Source organism: Stegodyphus dumicola, chromosome 4 (assembly GCF_044657685.1).
Source record: "Stegodyphus dumicola isolate Sdum_Otavi_A_Nest chromosome 4, ASM4465768v1".
Taxonomy (NCBI): domain Eukaryota; kingdom Metazoa; phylum Arthropoda; class Arachnida; order Araneae; family Eresidae; genus Stegodyphus; species Stegodyphus dumicola.
The window spans coordinates 117,089,249-117,102,661 of record NC_140771.1 but is presented as its reverse complement, the minus strand read 5'-3'; the positions used below and the strand labels follow the sequence as shown (position 1 = coordinate 117,102,661).

The 13,413-nt window shown below is 34.6% G+C and overlaps 1 protein-coding gene across 5 annotated transcripts in view; it reads right to left on the bottom strand.

Annotated features, from left to right (window-relative positions):
• shop (sulfite oxidase) overlaps positions 1-13,413 on the bottom strand; it is a 119,023-nt gene that overhangs the window by 36,421 nt on the left and 69,189 nt on the right. For all 5 annotated transcript variants that reach the window (XM_035375853.2, XM_035375854.2, XM_035375856.2 and 2 more), the window contains one exon: positions 1,775-1,965. In XM_035375853.2, coding sequence (XP_035231744.2) covers positions 1,775-1,965 — 191 coding nt within the window. The remainder of the gene's footprint in view (positions 1-1,774; positions 1,966-13,413) is intronic.

The window sequence follows — 13,413 nt, the reverse complement described above, 5'->3', positions numbered from 1 at the left end:
GGAAAAAAGAAAAACAAGAACGTCCTGCTCATGAGAACATGCACCCAACATTGGAAATCTCATCTGATGAAAAAATACACTGGAAGTTTTGAATTTTTACAATTCCACCAAATATGGAGTTGATGTTTTGGATCCGATTTGCTAAAAAATACTCAATGAATTTTTTTTTTTTTTTAAATATTCTTGATTTGGCCGTGATAAATGCATGGATAATTTACAAGGAGAAAACTGAATATAAAGAATATCAGCCATCATGATTTTATTTTGAATATGGCTGGAGCTTTGAAAGATGTACATTTCATCCTAAATTCACAAACTTTCTATATCTTAAAAAAAAAAAAAAAAAAAAAAAGGTGCTGGCATCATCCCTTCCCATTGGCATAAACAATGCCAAATAAATGCATGCAGAGGCAACAAAACTTTGAATACGTGTAAGTATTGTAAAAAAAATATGTTTGTGGAACCTGTACAGGTAAAATTAAAAAATCAGTAATCTGCATGCAACACCAGTAATGTAAGTACTAATATGTGTAATTTTTAATATATCTATTTCATATTGAAAATTTTTATGATGCAATTTATTAAATGATAAAAAAGATTAAAAATATCTAAAATGACTTTTTCCCCCCTTTTTTAGCTCTTTGTTATATTAAATTATTCTTTGATTAAGATATTTATTCACTTTGTTTTATTTTGCTCTTTGTTACATTAAATTATCTTTTGGTTGCATGTATTTTACTCAATTTACTTTATTTGCTTATTAAACAAGCAAAATGTATCATTACAAGCATTAACTTTACATAATATTAACAAAAGGCGAGCCTTTTCTTCTATTCAGAACAAGCAGTTAAAATGACTGCTAATCATAGTTATAGGTATACGGGAAACAACATAATGCTAGTGTTATTGCACAAGGTAAATCTATTTTCCCTTCCTAGCATGAGTAGAAAGAGCAGAGCTTGCCAGTTTAGGTACTGAGATCTTTTCAGTTTTAAATTTACATATATTTTAAGGCTACCAAAATTTTCATGTACTTCCAAAAGCATATAGGAAATTAGAGTCTTTTTTTCGTCTTTTATGAATTAGCAAATTACTATTTTAAACCATTTTTCATAAGATATATACATACATGTACCTTCTAAAACTTTTACAAGCAAATTTTCCTCATATATAAAAGCTTTTTATTCAATTAAAATAAAAGTAATTTATTTTAACAAAGAGAAAAAAATATTTTCTATTCCTGTCTCAAAGTTATTTGAAGAAACCAACAAATAAGTTTATAAACAGGGTAATATTTTTATATTGAAATAATATTAACTTACACCATAAAAATTATTATAGGAACAATAAACTCTCCTACATAACATAATTGATATAATAAACTATTATTCTCCATTTTATACAAAGCATTTGATCTACTGTTAAAGGGGGGGATGATAATACTTAAGTAGCTTAATTTACATAGCATTTAATATTGTTCATAATTTGAGTTCATTCTGTAGGTAGAGAGAAAATAATCTAAAACTAATTCTCCAATACATAATAGTTAATTGGGAAGGAGCACAGAAAACAAATTCATACAGTAACAAGATAAAAAACACACACATTTTAGAAAAAAAAGTTATGCAAAAACACATGAGATGTTACATTATGCTAACTTACTTTTAAAAGCTTATTTACTCTAATTATGAGTCAGATTTTTTTTGCAAGTTATTCCACAAATGCAGCTAAAAATTGCTATAATATACTCAAGCAGACTCTTCATGGTTCTTACTTAGGTGTTAGAAAATTTTCTACTAGGAGTTCCATAGGTGGTTCAGCATTAAAGGGTTTTGTAGAACGAGGTTTCAAAATTGGATGCCGTCGAGGATCTGTAGCAAATGGATCTTCCATATTTTTTATGTCTTGGCCTCTGTCCTCGACTCTCAAATTTCCAATACGATATTCTTCCAACATTTTCAGTACCTACACAAAATAATATAATTTCTTTCAAAGCATAATGTACATTAGGCATGTCAATTTTGAGTATAATGCAATAGAACTATGGAATATTAAGCAACAATTTTTATTTTATATGTATTGGAAAATAATGATTGCATAATTACGGTTCTATATACTGTTATTTAATAATGTAGTTCTTTCTGCATATTTTTATGAATATGTTTTACACATTCATGATACTCAGCTGTAAGAAATAAGGAAAGCGACAGCAATATTGAAATCCTACAATTGGCAATAAAATTTATTATTCACACATAAAAAGTATTAAAATAACGCCCAGGCCTACATTCAATCGATCTCATTCTTTTTATATCATTGGAAATGAAATTTCTCTTTAGGTAATTAAATGATATTTGCAAATTTTATTGCTTCTAACACATTTTTTATTCATATACTAGCAGACAAGCTCGTTAGATGAGCAGACTATGGCCAAAGCAAAATTTGTAAGTTCTATGTACACCTGAAAGGAAAATGTATAACAACATTTCAGTATGAATGAAATCAGTTCATTCTTTCCAACAAAAATCAATTTGTAAATAATCCTTTTGTTCTCAAACCAGGAAACAAAAACTTTTGATACATCAGGTTAATATGTATATATATGACATCATGATTTTAATTTAATGCAATATAACACTTTTTCTCAATATCAATAAAAGTATTAACATGGCAATAACATACCATGTCAATTATCGTAACTTGAAACAAAGAAGTTGCCAACAACAGCTACTTATTTGAAATGTTAACATTAACGGAAAATTTTCAACAAAAATGATATCGCATACTGTTGCATGCTTTGAACATCAGAAACATTTTTGATGTTTGGCTCTCGTTCATCATTGTGGTTATTGGCAATGCTTTTTTTTATTTCATGTTATGTAAAACTTATAAATTTTTTATTAACAAAGTCTGCGATTTGAAAGCAAGCAGTGTCAACACATTTCGAAATAAAGCAGATTTTTATCTCCAGCGTGTGAAACTAATGCTCCTCAGAAAAACGAGAGTAAAAATTAGCAGTTTTGGAGTTTTTTAATTAATATCTTAGCTGGTTAAACTTGTACGAAGATGAGAATGGTTGAATTGGCTTCTCATGGATTTTTGGAATCCGGAAATACCTCTTTTGAAACTCAACTTCCCGCCGTTTCAGAGATGATGTCACAAACAAACAGACAGACATGCACAGACTGTAACAATATAGATTATATTTTAGCATTTTGAAAAAATAACATATAGTAAAATATCTATAACGGGTCAATAAACATGGCAGATCCTAATTTACGGCACCACTAACGAATCTTTTCAAAATTATTTTGGATAATACTATAAAAAACTGATTTTATGAGGATTAGTTTTCTATAAAATACGAGGGTTGAAACTTTAATAATGGCAATACAGCTGAAAAAACGCTACGCAACAAAACCAGAGAATATCGCGTGTACCACACGTCAACTACATACCTACCTTATCTCTCAGCAAAAAGACTCATCCTGCCTACGTCATGCGAAGAATGGATCCTTGTATTAGCTCGCGGTCTAAAGTAAGTGTTGTCAGGATGTTTTCAAAACAAGAACAACGATGTTGGATAAAAATTGAATGTGCCAGAGGTCGTACAGCACGACAGTGTCATTAAGGGCTTCAAGAGGCTTGCGGGGAATCTGCATTGCCTTACAGAACAGTAGCAAGATGGGTGAAAGCATTCAATGAAGAACGCCGAAACGTGGCAGACATGCAGCGTCCAGGTCGTCCGAGTGTCAGCGATGCAGACGTGCAAGCTGTTGCTGCACTAATGGACAGTGATCGCCGCCAAACGATTCGTCAGCTGGCCGGACAAACAGGATTAGCGCATACGACTGTGCTGCACATTCTGAAGCAACGCCTGTCCATGAGAAAAATTGCTTCACGATGGGTCCCACATCAATTGACGGAAATGCAGAAATGGCTACGATATGATGCTGCCCAAACCCACCTGGAGCGCTATGAGCGCAAAGGAGATGCTTTTTTATGCCGTATCGTTATGCTGGATGAGACTTGGGCCCGATCGTACCAGCCAGAACTGAAACGCCAATCAAACGAATGGCGTCATCACGGGTCACCACGACGTTCGAAATTTTGTCAGAACCCCAGCAATGTGAAAGTTTGGTGATTCTCGTGTACGACTGTGATGGTGTCATCCTAACGCATACCGTTCCCCCACAGCAGATTGTCACTGTGTAGTATTACTGCTCATTTTTGGAGCACAACCTCCGACCTGCTTTGAGAAAAAAACGGCGACATTTTCTGCAGAAAGCTCCTATCATTTTACATGACAATGCTCGGCCGAATGCAGTGCAAGCTGTGACTGATTTGTTCAAGCGATGGGGCTGGGAAGTGCTTTACCATCCACCATACTCCCCAGATCTAAGCCCTTGTGACTATGGCTTAATCACTATTCCTAAGATGAAGGAACCACTTCGTGGCACTCGCTTCCAAACTGTTCCTGAGATTCTTGCAGCAGTAGACCGGTCCATTCAAACTATCAACAAAACAGGCGCTGCTACAGGTATTCTGCGACTTCCACATCGTTGGAAACGGGTTGTACACAATGCTAGCGACTATATTGAAGGACTGTAAAACATGGTGGCATGAATCACTTTTGTATTCCTTGTAAATAAATAGTTGCCACTATTAAAGTTACAACCCTCGTAGCTTGACTAAGTTTGGGATTGTTATTTTAAAGGAGCTAAAACAAATGGTTCATTATAGGTGATGACTCTCTGGGCAACATGACTCAAAAAGAAGATCTACCAAGGGCTAAATTGTTTGAAAAAAATATACAAACAACCATACACAGAATTTAATATTTATTAATAATCGCAATATAGCATATTTAACATAGTGTTTCATGAAATTATATTTATAATTCAAAATATATTTACCAAGAAACAAATATAAGCATCAAAGTTTTAATGTGAAAACACTGACCCTGTTTTTCTTTTGAATATCAGAGCATCTACTATAATTAATTGCAATGAGTATCAGTAATGCTATTCTTCTAAAATTCTTGTTTTTTTTTTTTTTTTTTTTTCTTACTTTTTATGTTTTATATGTGGCAAAGTTGCTTGCAAACATACATACTTTAAAAAAGAAAAGAAAGAACACATGATAAATAGATAATGCCTATAAAGTGAAGTAAAATATTTTGAAGTTTGGTGAAATTTATACAAGTAAATGTACTTTGCATAGTTTCTTCTAAATTAATTAGAGTTTACAGATAAATTTCATATCATTTACGAACAAATTAGGAAATACATTGAAATCCAGTTGGTGTTTTTTCAACTTCAAATCTGTTTCTCAGAATTATATCACAAGCTGACAATGCCATATTTCTTTCACTATTTTACATTGATTATCCACAGAAAGATCCACAGTTGTAGCTTTTAATATGAGATTGCTACAATTTCAATTTCATTTCAGATGGTGGGTTTTCTGGTGCAAAACATTAAAGGTTATATATGTCAGACATTTTTAAAATGCAAGTGATTGATAAGCAGACATACAGAACAACAGACAAGATTAAAACCACAGCAAAGTGTGGTTTTAGTCCAAAGAAACTGATAAAATGATGAATGCTGAGATGAAGTTACCTATAATTTAGATAATGATGTCAGATGTGAAACTCTAATATGATAAAACATGATATATATTAAACTGGTATTATTAAAACTCCAAGATACAACATCTAAACAAATTGGCATTCACTTCTTTTCTGATAATACAGTCAAAATTATTAAAATGTCTTAATAGAAATCTTTTAAAATACGAACACAGTTAAAAAATGATGAAATGATATTACAGCATTACAGCTGAGGCAAATCAGTTCATTCTCTCCTTTTAGTGAATAATTGTGGGTAATTCACGAGTGACCGATTCTAAGGTGGGTTAACATAACAATAGGGGCGCTTCCTTCTTATGAAAAGAAGGAAAAGAGTTTAGGCAAAACTGCCCATTACTCTTCCGCCATTTGATCATTTAAATCAAGGGATTTAAATGGTAACTCCCGTAAAAGGTAAGTAATAAATAAATAGATAAGATCTCAAACTGACACCAAATCTATAGTATCAGCAAAAGATCCCATCTCTAAGTTCAAGGTGTCGGCTGGATTGTGAAAACTTCCCTATTGGATGGAAAACCGATTCAATCCCTCCCAAACCACCAAACGCAAATTCTTGACCAAACAAGAGTGCGATGGAGAGTCAAATAAATAAATACATAAATAAGGAGGGCAAAAAAAAAAAAAAAAAAAAACTCATAGGGCGTCTTAATACTTGTTTCTTGTGGTTTCAAATTCACCTTACCTGTAGGTGTTTAGTATACATCAGAAACCCTATTATGCCAGAGAGCCCTTTGTATAAAAGGGCTTGATCAAAGGTAATATAGGGAAACCCAAGGAATTTGTTTCTAGGGACAGAGAACACTGGACATCGTCCCAGAAGGTGAAATGGTGTTTCCTCTTCTTCTCCACAAGCTGGGCAGAGAGGAGATTCGACAAGACCACATTTGTGGAGATGCTTAGCTAGATAAGCATGTCCAGTAACAATTTGAATTACCTGGTGTAAGTTAGTTCTACTGAGGTGTATGAGTTTACCTGAAAAGTTAAGTGTACTGAGCACCAATTTAGAATGAGCACAGTCTGGTAGTTTAGACCATATATCATCATGTTTGTCCTTTATCCAGCTTCTTACTTCCTTTTTAACCATTTGATATGAAACTGGGTAAAATGGTTCTGGGCCAGACATGGGTAGTTGCGAAGCATCTTTAGCTACTTTATCAGCTACTTCATTTCCAGCAAAATCACAATGACCTGGGACCCAGACTAAACTAATGGTATTATGGGCCTGAGCCAGAGAATTGAGATCTTGAGTACAGTTCAAAACACAGTTTTGTAACTTGAAATGATTAGCCAGGGCAAGGATGGCTGATTGGCTGTCAGACAGAATATATATATACTTATCAACTGTATTTTTAGCTAAGAGCTCCCTGGCGACCATATTGATCGCCAGAACCTCGGCTTGGAAAATAGTTGTTAATTTACCAAGGTATAGATGAAATCTAATGAAATCTTCTTGAGATCCCTTTGTTCTTATAATAGCTCCAGCTCCAGTGAAGTTGGATTTTGATCCATCTGTGTAACATTCAATTGATCCTGTTGGAATTAGGTCAATTAGAGATTCTACCTCATTCCTTTTTGGTATATGAGTTGAGAATAGTTTATCTGGAACTATTGTTTTAGTAATTGCATCTTTGGGCATATAGATTATAGGGATCTCATTGCCTAAGTCCAGACATATGTCAATGTGGCTTTTCAGGTGGCTTTTATGACCAAAACCTGTCCTTTGGCACCATGTGCCATTTTTATTCAATCTATATATGGCTTTAATTGCTTCTTCGCTCAAGAATAATTTCAAGGGTGGAATTTGCAGTAAAAATTCTAATGCAGCAGTAGGGGTACTATTTAAAGCCCCACTAATGCTTAGGCAAGCAAATCTTTGCACCTTTTGTAAAATGTTTAAATACGTGCTTTTGTTAATAACATTAATCCAGACCCCGCATCCGTAGGAAAGCATTGGCAGGACTATGGCAGTATAAATCCATAGAGTAGATTTTGGGTTAAGGCCCCATTGTTTATCAACGATTCGCCTACAAAGTACTAGAACATTTGTGGCTGTTTGTGCCTTTTCTTTTATATGGGTGATCCATGTAAGTTTACTATCCAGGTAACATCCTAGGTATTTAACGCATTCCTTACGCCTAATAATCTGGTAACCCAGATGTAAATCTGCCAGTTTCCATTTTCTTCTTAACGTGAAAACTATGACCTCAGATTTTTCAGCAGAGAAAGAAAGGCCATTTGTATCACCCCAGTGTGAAACTTTATTTAAGATCTGGTGAGCTTGATTATGTAGGGTTCCGATATCGAAACCCTGTAATAACACAATAAGGTCATCTGCATAAGCCTGCCAGGTTCCTCCCGTAGAAGTACTAAGAGTGAGTCGAATACCAGGTTCCACAAGAACGGAGAAAGAATACCACCCTGCGGACACCCTTTAGTAATATCTCTCTTTACTTCATAGTCAGCGAGACTAACACAGATATTCCTGTTTTTAATCATGAAGATGACCCATCTAGTTATCATAGGGTGAATATGACTTCCAGTAAGGGCCTTATGTATTTTCTCGAAACCGATGTTATCAAAGGCTCCTACAATATCCAGTAGAATCCCAATGGCAAAGTGTCCGTCTATAATTGTTTTTTTTTCTATCCTCCACACGAGTTGGTGTAAGGCCAACTCAGTGGAGAAGCCAGGCCTAAAACCGTGTTGGTCTAAGCCAAAGGTATGGTTCAGATTATTATCTGACTGGAGGTGCCAGAAAATCAATCGCTCCAACAGCTTAAGCTGGAAGGATGTTAGCGTGATCATTCTAAAAGAGTTTGGTTTCTCATATGTATCTTTTCCTGGTTTAGGAAGAAACACACCTCGTAAAGTTCTCCAAACCTTAGGAACATATCCTAAAATCAAACTGGACTCGAATGTCCACGAGAATGTGACCAAAAATATCCCAGCCTTTCTGAAGCAGAATTGGGTAAATGCCATCGTTCCCTGGAGATTTAAAGGGAAGAAATACATCAAGGGCCGCTTTAGCCTTTTCAAAATTCACAATTGTCTTAGCAAAATCCAGATCTAATGGATTATGAAGTAGTTCCAATGGATTTTCCTGGGGGTCAGAGGTGACACTTTTGTCCCCCAGATGAAAATTCAACATGGTCGAAAGTGTATCCAAAGGGTTTACAGTATAACTGCCGTCAGGTCGCATAACCGATGAGAGTTGAGACTCCTGAGATCTTTTAAGAATCTTAGATACTCTGGCAGTCTCATGGTAGGACAGAATATCTGTGCAGAACGATCTCCATGAGTTGTATTTAGTTTTCCTGATTTCACTTTTAAATTTCCTTTGTAGAATTTTGAAGTTAGACCAGTTAACTTCAGATTTATTTCTGACTGCTTTCCTGTGAGCTCTCCGAACCTCTAGGTGGAGGCTTTCAAGCTCCTTGGTCCACCAAACTCTCTTGCTAGGAGAGTACTTCCTTCGTTTGAGAGGGCATGATGCATGATAAGATTCAATAATGATATTTGTCAAATTGTTTGCTTGAGTATCAAGCTCCTCGACTGTACAATTATTGTCTAAAACCTGAAGGTTAATGACATTAGAAACCAGGAAATCCTTATAAAGGTCCCAATTTGTGTTTTTAATGTTTCTGAAATATTCAGCTGGAATTTCATCTCTAATACAAAATTGTATAAGCCGATGGTCAGAAAGTGAGGGATTGTCACTTACATGCCAATTCTCAATAAGGTTATAAATATCAGAAGTTAATGTGAGGTCAATGACTTTTTCTCTTCTTCTGTTAACAAAGGTTGGGCGACTTCCTCTGTTTACCTCTAAGGTGGGTTAATAACACTTCCTCCTTCTGGTTCCTAGAGGCCTTCCAACATTCAAATTTAGGTTTGATGTTTCTCAATTTATTATCTAGTCGGACACTCCAGAGGCCCATTTGATGCTGCCATTTGATCGATATTCTTTGCCTGATGATTCTGCTGATATAACTGTATGTGACAGCGCAATCAGAAAAATGAACTGCAGACTTTGCTGTAATAGCTGCCAGCTCATTCCCTTTTATACCCACATGCCCGGGAACCCAGCAGTAAAAGATGTCATCCTCATGGCTTCTTAAATTAAGATTAAAGCTTAAGATATCAACAGTGATGATATTCTGAGTATTATAACATGACTGTAAAGATTTTAAAGCTCTAAATGAGTCTGTATTATAAACTGTCTTCGACGTAGCTTAGAAATAAATGAAAGTGCTTAATAGATAGCATTTAATTCTGCGGTAAGGATGGAGAAGGCATCATGCAGTCTTTTACCCTCCATGTGGCTTTCAATAACAAAGGATGCAACAACATGTCCTACTGCTTTTGAGCCTTCCATAAATACACAAATGTAACTAGTATATTTGTGCCTGTGGTCAGAAAAAAGTTGTCTGTATACAAACTTGTTAGTATCTCTTTAGCTGAAATGTTGAAAAACATCAAAAAGCCGAATCTGAGCATCCTCCCCAGGTGAGATTTTGAAATTTTTTATTGCCGGGTAAATCTATCATGTGATATTTCTGAATTATTGAATGAGCCCTAAGACAGAAATAATGCACATAGGATGGTCGGGCCTCAAACAAGAATCTGCATATGTCATCAAAAAAAGAAAACTGATTAGGATGGTCAGGAAGAGAAAACATTGAAATAATAACTGAGAGACAAATTACACCTTAATTAACTCACACCTCAATTGAAACGACGGCACATAGCAGTCAACATAGAGACTCTGAACTGGCGAAGTCCTAAATGCTCTGGAGTATATACACAAAGCCTCATGATAAATAGGACCTAGCTTTTGTAACACAGAAAGATGTGCGGAACCATAAACAACCCAGCCATAATAAAGTATAGAGCATGTAATGAGCAACAATCCGAGCTTCAGGAGGTTTTTTCCAAAACTTTCAAAATATTCAGCATTTTGGAATACTTCTTCCTTAGGTACAGGATGTGAGGAATTTGATCAAACAACACTCCTAAAATCTTTACGTTAGGTTCCAGTGGAATCAGTGATCCTTCAAGCTAATTCAGGCTCAGGATGGAGGTTATGCTTCTAGCAAAAGTGTACGCATATGGTCTTCTTTTTCAAAAACTTAAATCCTTCTTCTTTTGACCATTTCTAGATCATGTTAAAAGCGATCTGCAGTTGCTGCTCCACGTATCTCATGTCTGCATCTTGACAGCATAAATGGAGATCATTAACATACTAAAAATTCTGAAACCGTAGGAGGAAGTTGTTTTAGGACAGAGTTGATTTTTAAACTGAACAAAGTAACACTCAGTATACAGCCTTGGGGCACACCCTCTTCCTGAGAAGAGATCTCTGATACTACAGAGCTAATCCTCACATGAAAAGTCCTAGCTTCCAAGAAATTTTGAATAAAAATTGGTAAGCTGCCACATAAGTCACTAGCATGAAGATCAAGCAAAATCCCATGTCTCCATGTCTTGTCATAGGCTTTTTATATGTCAAAAAAATGGTTTCTTTTGATAGCCTTCAAGATAAGGGTTTCCAAAAGGAGCATATTATCAAGTCATTCTACCTTTATGGAAGCCACTCTGATAAGGGAAAATTATATTTTTCTTTTCTACATAGCAGACTAAGCAGAAGTTCACCCTTTTTTCAAATAGTTTGCAAACATGACTCATAAGGGCTACAGGCATGTTAGCTGGAGGGATTCTTCAGATCTTTTTCTGCCTTCCTGGCTTTTTACAAATTATAACAGATTTTTTTCCTTGCACTGGGAAAGTTATGCTCCTTCCATACTTGACTAAACAAAGCAAGAAGGGCATTCAACGATTTACAAGGAAGATGCTTCATCATCTCGTAACTGACACCATCTGGACCCGAGCAAGGCCTATGTGTCTGTAACAAAGCAGTCCTTAATTCAAGAAGGAAAAATTCACAATTATAAGACTACCAGTTGGCAGAGTTGAACTTAATATTTTCAGCCTGTAGCTTAGCAGAAAGAAATGATGGGAAATAGCCATTTCTAACGGTTGCAAACATTTCACCAGGAGTTATTTGCAATTTCTTCTGCAGTGTTGATCTCTTGGGCATCTTTTCTCAGGATGGAAAATTTAGTGGCCTTGGTATATTCCACATTTAACTCGTTTTCATACTTGTTCACTTGGTGTTGAGGGTGTTATTCCAGACACATAGAATATCCAGGATATCCAAGCGTTTGCTTTGGCAAGCAATAAGGTTTGACAGAGTGAATTATCTTTAAAAATGCTCCCATGCTTTTCTCTGCTGTCTCAGAGTTTTTTGGCATTTGTGGTTCCATCAATGGTTTTGAATATTTTTGAGGCTTTGGTGATGTCAAAGATATAAAAAGGCTGCTGTTGCTTGGGTGATGTCAGTAACGGCTTTCACAGCACCATCAACCATTACATCATTCGCAATTTCTTTCAATTAAAAAACGCGAGGGCCTTGCAAAGGGATTCATTCCTTCTCTTGTAAAAGTGACAAATATAGAGAAATTATCACTACTGTGAGGATCGTTTCACAAATAGTCAAACTGAGAGATAAAAACAAAACAAACAGCAGGAAATACATAGATATAATACAGGATGAGCTGTTGACAGATAATTGATTTTTAGAGCAGTAGAATGTGAAACAAAAAAGTTATTTTTGGTTGCTGACCACTGTCTAATTTACAAAATTCTGGTGAGTACTATTAGATAATGGATTTAAAAAGATGCAACAATTTATTCTAGCAGCTGGAAAGTGTATCAGTTTTTAAATCAGGAAAAGCTTAATCACTTAACTATAAATCACAGTTATATTTATCAATTCAAGGCCAGCATTAGCCTTTTTATTACCCAGTGCAATCTCCTCCTAAATTCTACTCCCCACGGCCTTAAAAGTTAGAAAAATTTTATTGTCCCTAAAATCTGTTACCTGTTACCACACAGGCTGTGATGCTGGTAATGTAGAGACTCATCAATTAGTTTACTGACACACAATAAGTAAGATCATTTTATTAAGTATTTATTTAAAATTTGCTGGGGGGGGGAATATACAGTTTAATAAATTTCTCGAAACAGTGGTGGCAAAAAAATTTGAGGAATTTATAGTTTCTCAAAAAAGTAAATTTCAAACAGTATTTAAATTTATAATTTAATTTATAGAAATTTAAATTCAGTATTTAAATTTCTATAAATAAAAGAGTTAGTTTTAAACTATAAAAATATTTCTTTGTTTTATAAAAAGACTTCAACAAATTTCTTCATTAATTTAAATTCTATTACATTTTTTGATTAAAAAATGAAACTGAATTGGTTTTCAAGCAAAATAGTTTTGTAACTTATTTTTTAGATATGAATAAGGTTGAAGATGACTAATTTTTTTCGAATACATAAATTCTAAATTAACTACTTTCATTATTCATATTTTCTGATAAAATGCACACATTGATATTTCAAAATTTTCCCACATGGATAATTTATTGTGGTTACTCATCATTATCAAAACACAGCACCATCTTATACCAGCACGAATATTACATCTTTTTTTACATACAACTCATCAATAGCATTTTGCTTATTCTACAGACATGAAATTGCTTCACTTTTCTCTGGATTTACAAGGGATTCTATGTCATCATTAGATAAAATATATAATTCAGAGCTCACATTTATATCAGAAAAATATATAAGCAACAGTACAAGTTTGACAATATTCTATTTTCAGTTTATGACATTTCCATCATAAAGTGAAT